Source organism: Fukomys damarensis, unplaced genomic scaffold, assembly GCF_012274545.1.
Source record: "Fukomys damarensis isolate Sample0158 unplaced genomic scaffold, DMR_v1.0_HiC HiC_scaffold_12, whole genome shotgun sequence".
Classification (NCBI taxonomy): Eukaryota; Metazoa; Chordata; class Mammalia; order Rodentia; family Bathyergidae; genus Fukomys; species Fukomys damarensis.
In genome coordinates, this window is record NW_022900924.1 from 23382038 (window position 1) to 23394906 (window position 12869).

Genomic DNA, 12869 nt, shown 5'->3' on the forward strand with positions numbered 1-12869 from the left:
AAAAAAAAAAAAAAAAAAAAAAAAAAAAAGATAATCAGTCCTTCGTAAATAATATATGCATATGCTTTTACAAGATTATAATTTTCAGTGCTTATATACATCCTACGGTGAGGTGGCTATTAAAAAAAAGAAAGAGAACTAAAAAGCCAAAGGTGCAAATCAAACATTTCTGCAGGAAAGTAAAGCTCTTGCTAAGTGGGACAGAAGGAGTGCCTGGCTCCCCAATCATGCTGGCCCCAGACCATGTCCTGCGAAGCCTCTGCTAGAAACCAGCAATGAATGTCACTCACACTCACTAACACCTCCTCCTGCACAGAACCCACCAGGGGGACAACCAGAAACTCCTGAGCTATAAACCTGGCTTCTAAGATTTGGTCATTTCATGAGAAAAGGTGGCTGTGGTTTCCAATGACTATTTCTCTAATCCTTGGCTCTTACTATTATTTTACTCCTTTTTAAAGGCAAAAGCAAAACTTAAAATTTCATCTCTCAGGAAAATGCAGATCACACAATCAAATAAATAATATTGGAAACGGTACATTCCTTCACACAGCAGCACACTGCCCTCAGTGGTGTTGAGGGTCACTGCTCCAGGCCTTCTCTGGGTGCCCTGCTGCGACCCTGCTGTTGGGTGTCTCTCCGGGGGTGAGTGTGCTCTCCCAAGGGGGCTTCCACCTGGGTCCAGGAAGACAGAGACTCATGCACAGTGATGGTGTGCTCCTCCATCTGCCGCTGCAGGCTGTCCATCTCCTGCCTGGGGAGAAAGTGAAAGAAAAGACCCAGATCACACAAGCCATCATCTACAGCCTCCTCTGACAAACTTGTGCCCATGGCACCTGGCTCCCTAGCACAGGTGACACCTTGGAGACCATGGAACTCCTATCCAGGCCCAGCAGAACCAGCCAAGGTCAGAGGTCAGAGTTCTTAGCACTTCCTTCCATCCTGTGCTTCGGCTTTAGGCAGACACCTGGAACTATACAAATGACAGATACGAGGGCCTCATGCCTACCAAGTCACTCTGAGACCACTGCTAGCTGAGGCCAGTGTCACACATGACTTCCAATTACAGAGTCACCTGCCATGGGGCCCCACATGACCATGACACTGGCCTTTCCCGTCTGACAGTTGGTGGGTGTAGAACATCAGGGCTTCATTTTCTGAAGGTACATTGGGGATGTTCACTCCCAGCAACCTTCACCTCACAACATGGAACAGAGGACCTGCCTGTGAGAAGCACCCACTTCCTAACCATCTATACTAGCATTGTTTCCTCCCTGAAGCATAGGAGCAATTCCTCCAAGTCAACACTTCCACACATCTTTACAGCTAATACAGGGGGGCACAAGGCATACTTGAGCTGCTGCAGACAGCTGTTCAGGTTCTTGAGGGGCTCCTTGCTCACAGCAGGTGGAGGTCTCAGCAGCTCCTCTAGCAGTGAGGCTGGGACTGGGCAATCAGGGATCTTGATGGGTGTTGCAGGGCTAGAAGAGTTGGCCTCGCTCTTCGGTTCTTTCCTCTGTTTGTAAGAACATATCATTAGCTGCTCCAAGGTCCCTGTTAGTCCCTCCATCACAACCTAACTCAGATGGGTGCTTGCCCTAGCGGGTACTGCCCTGGTCTTTGTATCAGCACAACCTGACCACCACAGAAGTTCAAGAAACACTGGGTGAGCTGCATATGGAGCTACAAGCCTATACAAATTCCAGCACTCTGGAAGGCTGAATCAGGTGAACACAAGTTTGAGCATAGCCTGGGCAGTTCAGCAACTTAGCAAGACCTTGCCTCAAAATAAAAATAAAGGGGGGTTTGGGGGGAGTGGGGATGTAGCTTGGTGCAAAGGCCCTAGGTTCAATCTCCAGTAAAAGAAAAAGGAAGAAAAGAAGGCAGGTAGGTTGGTCACAGAGTGGCAAAGCTTTATTCCTAATGTATGTAACAAAGCAGAAATGACCTAAGTTTAGACACTCACAGAGGTTATGGCTCAATCTTAAAATGAAGTTCAGACAGAAGCTTCCAGAGATCCATGGTCTCTACTCTGACCTTTCCTAAGAAATTAAGTACTGTGCTCCCAACTTAGTAAACAACCTTCTCCTTTTTCAGGGACATTGATTCTAGGGAGCATTGAGCTACATCCTCAGTACTTATTTTGATAGGATCTCCCTAAGTTGCCTGGGCTGGTCTCAAACTTGTAATCCTCCTGTTTCAGCCTCCTGAATAGCTGAAACTACAAGCCTGAATGACTGAACCCAGCTAGGACATACAACATTTGACAGACAGCAAATGATGCTAAATAAACTCTTGTCAGTGAGAGCTCCTTGCCTCTGCCCTTGGCTGACACTCACATAGACTGAGTGGAAATCTGCAGCTGTGCTGACACTTAAGCAGGGCTAGCAGTGTAGCTGGGGGCCCAGCCCAAGGCACATGGCTACTATAACAGAAGAGCAGAGCCACTCCACCACAACCACTCTCTTGTCTAGGTTACAAAGCTTACTGAAACCAAATGGTACTTAGATTTATGAAAAGCAGCAAATTTCCTATGGGAAAAGGCACCAAAGTAAAATTATTTCACCTGGTGTCCAAACAAAATCTATTATTATCATTTATATTCACATATAACTCTCCAGCAGACAAGGTTAGCTGAGGGGACATGAGCCTGAGACCCACCTTGGCCACACCACGGCGAAGATCTTGCTGGAGTTGCTGGTTTTGCTGAAGCAGAGTCTTCATGTTGTTCTTTAGCTCAGACACTTTAGCTTGGAGCATGAACTTATCCTTCTGGGTCATGGACAGATCTTCCTGCACCATCTCTAGTTCACACCTGATATTCTACAGAGAGTGAATTGAGATTTTTAAAAGCAAAAAGAGCTAAAACACAATGCCTGAGACCTTAGTTTATCACTTCTAGTGGAATGATTTTATTTTTTTGAGGAAGTTAGGAGTTTTTATTGGAAATTAGGAGAAGGATAATTCCTGGGTTTTTAGGAGGGTCTTGAATGGGGTGGCCCTGGACTGATTTTTATAGGATGAAACGTGCGATGTCTCCATCTCAGCAGCTACCAAGTCTTTGAAGGGCCCAGTGACAATCACACCACATCTCACTGAGACTCCACAGCCATACCCAGGAACAAGCAATATCCATCTAGTTGCCTCACACAACCAGTCTCAAGAATCCAGTCCTTCCTGGGAGATAAATGAGCTGACTTGAGACTGCGGCCATTTATTTCCATGTGAGGAATCTTAGCAAGTCCTCCCAGCTTCAGAGAAAAGCTAACCCAGGGAACAGACACCTGCCACATGTGCCACCAGAGCCCAGGAACAGACACCTGTAGCAGCTGCTGCATTCCTTCCAGCTCCTTCCTGCCCTGCTGCTCCGTCAGGTTCAGCTGCTGCTTCAGTGACTGGAGCTCCCGCTCCTTCTGATCCAGCTCCCACTTGAGATTTTCCATCTGAAGGGGGAAAGTTAAAGACCAAGGGAATTATAAAGCTGGAGCTCTTATACTAGAATCATGGCTGTATGCTATTTCTGCTTATCTTCTAATATTTAGGAAAGCATAAAGATTCCTTTCCAAGCACACAGGGCTTGGAGTTAGGGGCCCAGTAGTCACCTCTTGGCTCCCTGAAGGCTGCTGGCTCAGCTGCTCATCCAGCTGCTGCTTCAGAACCTGGAGCTGGGTCCGAGCTTCTGCCAGGTCCGCCTGGAACTGTACTATCTCCTGGGAGTGTTTCCCCTCCTGAATCCTGGCATTAGCAAAGGTAAGAATGAAATGACAGCATCTTCCTAGTTTGCCTCCCAATCTGCATATGGCTTGTGGATTGCAGCCATCCTGGGTGAGCTCCAGACTGCTCACCTCAGGCTGCAGATGGTGCTGGATGCTGGCCCTGCAAAGCCCTCCGGAAGACAAGCTCTGTCCACACCATTGAGGATACAGTGCTGACCACCCATTCACAGACCGCACAGTGGGCAGAGGTCTCCAGGGCTGCAGCGTGGACAGCCATGCCCCAGTGTGTCTGAGTTGATGCTGCACTAGTGTAGAGCTACAAGGATCTCTTGGTGCCCAGGACACAGTCTTAAGGGTGAGTGCTCACACACCTCCCTGTCCCAGGGAGGAAGAGCAAGGCAGGAAGGCACCAGGATAACGTTTCCTGGGATGAAAGTCGAAAGAAGGGCAATGGCTCCCTTGATCAGTCCTTAAAGCTGCTAAGTGCTGAATGATTCACAGGCAGGAGACCCCAGCAGCCTGGCCTCTACCAGATCAAAGCATAAGACAGGTGGCTGCCCCAACCCCTATGGGTTGCCACATGGCCCATCACTCACTGCAGCTCGTCAGCCTCGGCCTGCAGTGTCTGTACCAGGTGCTCCTTGGCCTGCAGCTCCTTCTTCACCTCACTCAGCTCCATGGTGGCTGCCTTGAAGTGGCGGCGGTTATGGCTGGCTTCCACCCTGGCAGCAGCCACCTATAAAGGAGGAGGAAGCTAGCGTCACCCACATGAGGTGCTCTGTGGGGCACCTGAGGCTTGATGGGCAATAAGCACCAGAGGGCAGAGCTGCTCCCAATCCTACATGAGTTCCCAATAGAACTGAGGGTAGGGCTGGGGATTTAGCCCAGTGGCACCATGTCTGACTCACAAGCGCAAGGTCCCGAGTTCGGTCCCCTCCAAAAATAACAGGGTGCCTGCTGTAATGCTCAGTGTGCAGCAAGCAAGCAGGATGCAGTTTTTGGTGTCCACTGAATGAACACATTAACTCATGATTGTCAGGATATCTCCATCTTTGTATTTTATTCATGATTCTGAGAACAATTTACTTTTCCATCATACTATTTAAGAAACCTATCAAGTCTATTTATCATGTACTTGTCTTCTTTCTGAAATTTTAATGCTTTTCAGAACTAACACAGATTCTGTCAAGGTTTCTAAGAGGAAAGTAAATTCTCAAAAGTATCCAAAAAATGTAGATAGGTGAGGCTGAGGCAGGAGGATTCATTACTTTAAGGCCAGACTGAGCTAAAACCTGTTTCAAAACAACAACAAACAAACAAAAAACAAACTAAAAAACCAACAAACCAATAAAAAAGAAAAGAGATCCATTTTTTTGGGGGTGTACTGGGGATTGAACTTGGGTCCTTGTGCTTGCAAGGCAGTCCACCAAACCGCTGAGCTAAATCCCCGGCCCTCAGAGATCCATTTTTAATAATTTAGTTCCCTTGTCTAATGGTACTAAGCACTTTATTTAAAAGAATTCTTACAAATTATTAAAACAACAACCCCAGGTAGAGGTATGCATAGCTTAATGGTAGAGTGCTTGCCCCAAGGTTAAATCCCCAGCATCACAAAAGAAAAACAACACAGCTCATACGGAAGATACTAACAGTATTGTCATTAGGTGGAGATATGAGATGATCTAACTCTCATTTTTGTGCTTTTTAAAATGCTTGACCATTGTGTACTATTGTTAAATCAGGAGAAGCCTAAATGCAAAAAATAAGCAAAATTCACAACTCTTCTAAAAAAAAGAAAAAGAAAAGACATCAAAGTCACATATACATCAAGCACAAAGACCTGAGTTCAATCCCCGGTACCAAAAAAAAAAAAAGTCACACATACATCATTTATTTCCGCCAGCACTTTAATTTATACATTTCCTAGTTATGTCTTTTTCTTTTTTTGTGGTACTGGTTTAGGGCCTTGTGCACACTAAGCAGGTACTCTACCATACATCCCCAGCCCTTTTTATGTTTTTAATTTGGGGCAGGGTCTTGCTAAGTTGCCTAGGCTGGCCTTGAACTTTGAACCCTCCTGCCTTGGTCTCTTGAATAGCTGGTGTTACAGGCATGTGCAACTATATCTAGCTATTTATGCCTTCCTTTAAGGTAAGAATAAACTTTCAGCAGGAAGCTCATGTTCCAATGGTGAAGAAAATAAGCCAGGGCCAGAGCAGACTGTCGTCAGCTCCTCCACAGAAAGGGCTGCAAGTGGCATCTTTCTTGTCTGCATATCACCCAGATGGTCAGTGTGTGTCTAAATCAGCTCTGCAGGACATGGATACCTGTTCCTAACAGGACTAAGGTGCTCAGTCCATTCCCTTAGGACATGACTGTGTGGCCATCTAATCTGATGCCACCTTCCCTTGACCACCACCAGTTCTTCTGAAGACTGTCACCATCACATAGTGTGGGCAACACTGACCCTGGAAGGAGCAGAGTGGGAAAGGTGCCTCCCAGGCCCCTGCGGGCTGTGGATGGGAAGCTGGCCACGCACCTGCTCCTTAAGGCTGCTCACTTCCGCCTTCTCTCTCTCCAGTGAGGCTTGCAAGGCCTGGACGAGCTGCTTCATCTGACGATCTTCTTCCTCTTTGCGCTGCAAAACTGCCTGCACCTAGACCATGTTGCAGAAGGATGGTAAGGAGGCACCACTGCAAGAAACTTACAGAGCTCATAGTAGGTGCCAAGCAGGAAGCCTGGTAGGCTGAGCACATCCACCACAGGACATTATGCAGAGGAACAATGAAGCAAGGGGGGCCCTGCTATGGCAGCAGGCATCTGAGGTCATGGGATACAGTCACATGGCCAACACCATAATGTGTGGCAGCACAGAATGAGAGTGGTGGGAACCAGAGTAAAGGAAATACTCTGTTAGGGGTAAGGGGACACAATGCGGCCCTCTCTGAAGGCTCCCAAAAATCCCAGCCATCCCTCAGGCCACAGAGCAGATGTGGAAGCCAGGAGCTGAGAAGAGTCTGGGTTAGACCTAGTTCTGACCCACATGAGGACACATAAATGTCCACTGCCCCTGTGATGGCCTAGGACTGGAAGACAGCCTGCCTGCCCTGCCAAGATCACCATGCAAAAGGAATGAATGATCTCTGGTTTCACATTCAAAGCTCCCCATTTACTCCTGCAGCTGAGAGATCTAGGCTTACGAATTAACCAGATTCTGAGCTTTTGTTTGTTTCCCACTAAGACAAGGAGGTCATGTTTCCCTCATGTGATGATGACACGTGTGCAACACTGATAGTGTTCAAGGCCCAGCATCTCTCACCGTCCTGGCACCTTGAGCCTAAATACCTGGAGATTCAGCTGGACCAGGTCAGCTTCCCTCTTCGCTAGCGCTGTCTCTAAGATGCTGTTGTGCTCCCTCAGGGCCGAGTTGGATTGTCCGAGGCCTGTAAGTCTCCCACTCTCATGTTCCAACTCAAGAGCCAACTTCTTATTTGACTCCTCAAGGCGCTTTATCTTCTTTCTGAAGCCTCTGGACTCTTGAAGCTAAAACATCAAAGTGACTGAAATAAACCTGCTGTGCTGCATGGAATCACTGTGCTCCCAGAAGTAAGAGGGTAGTTTTCAGCAGGAAACAGCTGGTGATAAAGTCTGCACACACTGACCTTGATGCATGACTGAGACTGCAGGGGCCATGGCAGCTGCTCTCCAGGGACCATAGCTTTTCAGGAAGATGTTATAGGGACAGTGTGCAGCCAGCAGAGCCACTGCACAGATCAACATGAACTGGGCTGATCTCAGCAACACATTTCAAGACAATACAGATTGCAGAATGAAGCAGGCAGCCCTGGAGGGACAGATTACCCTCTAGAACTTCTGGTAGAGAGGCCAGGAAGCCAGCAAGGGGGCCAGGGGCTGCCATGGCTGAGTGACAGCATCAAGTGGCAGTACATGCCACCTGAAGCTAGAATTGCTTCTCACTCTGAGTTCTTTTAAAGGTTCAAGTCAGTCTTCTTGTTTGTAACCAAAGTTCTAAACTGGGTAGAAGTTTCTAAGTATGAATCCCAGTGACCATTCCACTGGATATAAACAGCTGACAATGTCACTACTTTCTCTAGAGTGCTGGGAACAGTCTGCCCTGCCAGGTAGTGTGGGGTTACCTCATCCTCCAGCTCTAGCACCTTCTCCCGGGACTCTTCCAACTCCTGGCTTGTCATGGCAATCACTTCCTGAAGCTCCTTCTCCAGCATCAGCTTACTGTGTCCAATGCTCTGCAGCTCCACCTCCAGTGTGTGGATCCTCTCCTACAGTAGATGGGGCAGTGCAGCTGGTCATCAACCTATGACAGGTTCTCACCCCAAGCCTCCATGAATCTCTAGGCTTGAAGCTGCCTGGCCACGTGCCAATCACACCCTCATACACTTCTCTTGAAAGGGTCTTGAGATCACCAACCACAGCATTCATACACTATGATGCAAACAGGTACCACCCACACACACAACTGATCACCCAATTAAACAGTAAATGCTCTGAGAATACAGTAGGGATTCTGTGGTGCATGAGCTGCACACAGCATCATGAATGTAACACTTGTTCACATATGCAGGCACATGTTCACACACATGTGCACATTCTACACACATGCTTGCACATACCAGTCACACACTTGCTGCCACCATGGGCAGGTCCTGTTCTGAGCACTCTTCTGGTTCTGCTCAACCACCTCCCAAGGAAGGTTCCAACTTCTATCTGCTGTGATTTCCTCTGACTGACCAAAGACACACGGTAAAACCACAGACCGAACCCATGACTGTCCTCAACTGCAGGTTCTAGAGATTTTACATCCTCTGCCTTACTACCTGATCCAAAGGATCAAAGAAGGGACATTTTAAAGTAATAATAAACGTGACAATTGAATAGATGCTCTCTCAAGCTTTTTTTTTTTTGGTCACATACGTATGGATTGAACCCAAGGCCTTGTACATGGTGGGCTAGTGCTCCACTAATGAGTTACATCCTTTCTTTTATTCTAAAGCAGGTTCTTGCTAAACACCCAAGGCTGGCCTCAAAGTGGAGATTCTCTTGCTGCAACCTCCCAAGAAGCTGGGATCACAGGTGTGCCCCACCATACACAGCACCCTTGATATTTTATAAAGTCACTAGGGGGAGGAGTATTTACTCAATTGAACAAGAAAGCACCATGTTAAGATATAGTCTCTTCCAACTCATGTAACTTTAAGTGGACAGGAGACAGGAAATTTTCACATGAGGAATTCAATTATAAGCCAGGTGTGGCAGCACATGCCTATAATCCTAGCACTCAGGAAGCTGAGGCAGGAGAACTACTATGAGTTCACATAGTGAGCTCAAGGCTAGTGAGACCTTGTCTCAAATAAACAAAAAGAAAAGAAAAGAAACAGGGCCAATGATTTAACTTAGTGGTTTCACTGCCTGCCTTGTAAGCACAAGGATACAAGTTCAATCCCCAGTACCAAAAAAAAAAAAAAGAAAGAAAAAGAAATACAATGATAAAGAAATGTAATCAGTGTAATTCAAACAAATTCACTCAGGAAGAATTTAACCCCTTCTAGTAAAAGTAAAAGATAGCAAAATTTAAAGGTGGCAAGCTGTGAGCTTCTTCATGTGAAGACTACAAGGTTACACATGAGCCCATCTCTTGCCAGCAAGGCTGGCACAGGTACACTGGGGGCCCCTGAAAGCACCAGCTGCCCCTTGACCCCAGGGCCCCAGCAGAAAGAAGCAGGAGGTTCCATGCACATAGTGCAGGAGGGGCAGCTCCAGTCACAGCTCCAACTCAGTCCCCTTCTGGGGCTCATTTTCCCCATCCACCCTCCGGTGCCTAGTTCTGATATCAATGCCACCCCTCCCCATGGAGCCCAAATCTGCCCACTCTGTTGTCTTCTTCCTCTGCCCTTGGTGGCCTGTTTCCTGTCCTGCTTTTGCTACTTCTGGGCCACTGTGGCAGAATTACTGCTGCTTCCTGCCCATCTCCCATATCATTGTCGTCATCCATTGCCTGCCAGTGTCTAATACAGGAATAGGACTGCAGCAGCTCCACATGTGGCTCTCTGGGCTTCATTATCAGCAAGACCAAGCCTGAGCTCCTTCTACCTAAAATGCCCTCTTTGTCTCTCCAGGGCATCCTCCTCCTGCCAAGCAATGGCCCAGTCCCACTGCACTCCACCCTCACTCAGCCGCCACTCTGTCCATACTCCAGGACTCTGGGCTGCATGGCCACAGCAGAGTGCAGGGCAGGTCCTACTTGTACCTTGCAGCTGGAGCAGAGTTTTTCCACACCACAGAGGCTCCTTGGTGAAAACAGGATCCCACTATAGACTGGGATGACGAGGATACTGTGCATAAGTCACTAATGATACCCGTGTATTTCAAAGAAATGCTACCCATACTTTTCAGTTCTACAGCTTTACAAGTCTCTTTTAGATGGGTAATGGGGAAGAAAATGTTTATAAAACATCTTGCCCTACACCCAAGAGTCTCCATGGCTCTGATAGAGCAAAGTGTTGTTTACCTACATGTAGGACAGGGTCGCTGTCACTGATGGTGCTCCGGCCTCTGAGCTGGCTCAGCTCCAAGTCTGCAGCCTCTTTAGCAGCCAGGGCCTCTTGTAAGCGGCGGCTAAGGATGCTCACAGCATTCTCATAGGCCTTGTGCTTGTTCTTCATCTCTTTCTGGGCACTGGTCAGATCTGAGCCCAGCTGCTTCATCTTCTGCTTCTGCTCCGTGATGGCCCTGGGACATGAAGGAGACACAGAGGAGGCAGCCGACCTCCAATGCCATTGCCCTACTTCCTGACCTTCCTGCCTAGAGCTAAAGGCTAGTGAATGGCATCCCATTCACCCTCAAGGGCTGGGTGGGGTTCAGACCCAAGCTTAGCCCAACCCTAACGCCTGTCCCAGCCTGGCTGCTAAGAAGACCACGGGGGCAGGTAGCAGGTGAATACCTGTCCTGGAGGCCCTGGGAGGTGAAGGGACACCCATGGCAGGTACCTCTGGAAGCCAGAGAGGAAGCAAGAGCTTCATGAATTTGAGCTATGTCTGCTAGACCTGCCCTTCTCCTGGAGCAGTTTTGAAATAACCTGGTAAGAGCAGGGTAACAGCCCGCTCCTAGCAGAGAAGTGCACCCAGCGTTCTTCCTGTCAGCAAGAAATCCTACAACCAGGTTAATTAGGAAAGCAGCCAAGAGACAAGTAGCAAAGGACATGGCATGTAGGTGAAAAGCCTCAAGGCTGCCTGCACATGTGTACACATGTGTGTATAGTACACATGTATGTGCCTGTGAAGGCCCTTGTTAGGATTATGTGAGCACAAAATGAGGTACAGGATGAATACCACTGTGTCACCCTTGATGAGGGAGCAGGATTGGGAGGATGTTGCCGTAAGTATGTGGCACAAAAAGCTGAAATAAAATAAATAGGAAGGGGAATGTCTGGGCTGTAGGTATGCCTTATGGTAGAGACTGCTTAGCAAGCACAGGCTCTGGGGTGGATCCTAGCACCATCAAAAATAATTTTAAAAGGAAGCTCTTGTTAAAGGATGGATGCATGAGTAAACCAGCTTAGAAACTCTAGGAATATTTTGTAGAAAAAGCAAGTGCTCAAAGTTGGTGAAACTTTAAACTTGGACCTGAATGCCCTGAGCTACTTTTCCAGAGGCAGAGTTAGTTCTCATTGAGGGCATCACCCACAACCACAGACACACTGTGCAGTCTCACTTTTTGGCCTCTTGCTGCAGTGCTTCTATTTGCTCCTTAAGTGCCTCATTGGCTTCTGTAAGAGTCACCATCTGTTCTTTGTCGAACTGCAAAGACTTCAAAGAAAAAAAAGGCATGTGAGAAGTACAAAGCCACTTGCTGCAGATATCTGCCTTTGATAAGCAAAAGATTGTAGAGTTCCCATTACTGTGCCTAAAGCATGAGCAGTTCACTGAGGAAGGGTGGGTTAGGAGGAAAGTCACTTCCCTTGTGTACCTGCCTGGATTCCCCAGGGCCCTCCTATGCCTCACTGTAAACCACTGAATGATGGGCATCTGTCCCCTTTGTTTGCTGGACTTTTAGTCTTTTCTATGTTGTGGGTCTCATGGTGACCCACAGGGTTCTGCTTACACTCCGCCCTGGGGCCACCCTCCAACCACTCCCTGTATACAGGAAACCCCGCTCCACACATTTCAGGCAGACCTGAAGGTATGTCTTCATCTCATCCCGCTCTTTCTGTGCTGACTGGAGGTGCTCCTCAAGGTCAGCCATCTGCTGGTGGGCCAGGGACACTTCCTTCTGCAAGCGCGAGTGTTCCACCTCCACAGCCCTCTTCTCGCCCTGCAGCCTGATTAACTCCTGCCTCAGCTCCTTCATCTCCAAGTCCAGACGCTTCTTTGTGGCCTTCAGCTCACTAATGAGCTGGTCTTTAGAGGTGGTGTCCCGCCGGTAGGCCTCCACCATCACCTGCACATAACACTCGCTAGAGTTGGCACCCAATGGGGGCTCAGCAGGGGCATGACAACTTAAACAACTCATTTACCAGGGCTGGGGATTTAGGTCCTGAATTCAATCCCCGGTACCAAAAAAAAAAATGCAAAAAACAAAAAAAACAAAACAAAATCTAATTCACCATTCAGCTAAAGCATAACTTTTGTGCTAAAGACAATGTATTTCAGCCAGTCTAAGGCACTACCCACTGAGGTGTCCCACTGCTCTACACCAGGAGAGGCAGCATCCTAATAACCTGGGCCTTGCAGAGGGTGAGGGACCTCATCCACCTGAGGGACCTCGGCTGCATGGCTGCAACAGGTCCTCCCTTCCAGGCCAGTAAGTGACAAACCAAAAAACCACTTAAAGCATAGCTTCCTCTTGAATCCCCAAGAGGCACCTGGATGAGCCCTATGTGAGGAGCTGAATCAGAGGTATCCTCGACAGGAAACACTGCCACCACACACAGAATCTGTGTCTCAAGTCTTCTGGGGACACTGATTTGCTGTAATGTTGGACCATGGCAATCACTTTTCAAAGATACTTCACATGGCCGGGCGTGGTGGCGCACGCCTGTAATCCCAGCACTCGGGAAGCTGAGGCAGAAGGATCGCTGTGAGTTCGAGACCAGCCTGGGCTACACAGTGAGTTCCA

General features: G+C 48.1%; 1 protein-coding gene across 5 annotated transcripts in view; it reads right to left on the reverse strand.

The window, feature by feature from the left end:
- Positions 1-6: 6 nt before the first annotated feature.
- Golga3 (golgin A3) overlaps positions 7-12869 on the reverse strand; it is a 40694-nt gene continuing 27831 nt past the window's right edge. For all 5 annotated transcript variants that reach the window (XM_033762495.1, XM_010604238.3, XM_010604236.3 and 2 more), the window contains 12 exons: positions 11928-12191; positions 11466-11560; positions 10268-10484; positions 7874-8017; positions 7062-7259; positions 6256-6372; positions 4313-4452; positions 3603-3735; positions 3321-3443; positions 2662-2823; positions 1353-1516; positions 7-754 (listed from right to left, as the gene is read on the reverse strand). In XM_033762495.1, coding sequence (XP_033618386.1) covers positions 583-754; positions 1353-1516; positions 2662-2823; positions 3321-3443; positions 3603-3735; positions 4313-4452; positions 6256-6372; positions 7062-7259; positions 7874-8017; positions 10268-10484; positions 11466-11560; positions 11928-12191 — 1929 coding nt within the window. In that variant the 3' untranslated portion in view covers positions 7-582. The remainder of the gene's footprint in view (positions 755-1352; positions 1517-2661; positions 2824-3320; positions 3444-3602; positions 3736-4312; positions 4453-6255; positions 6373-7061; positions 7260-7873; positions 8018-10267; positions 10485-11465; positions 11561-11927; positions 12192-12869) is intronic.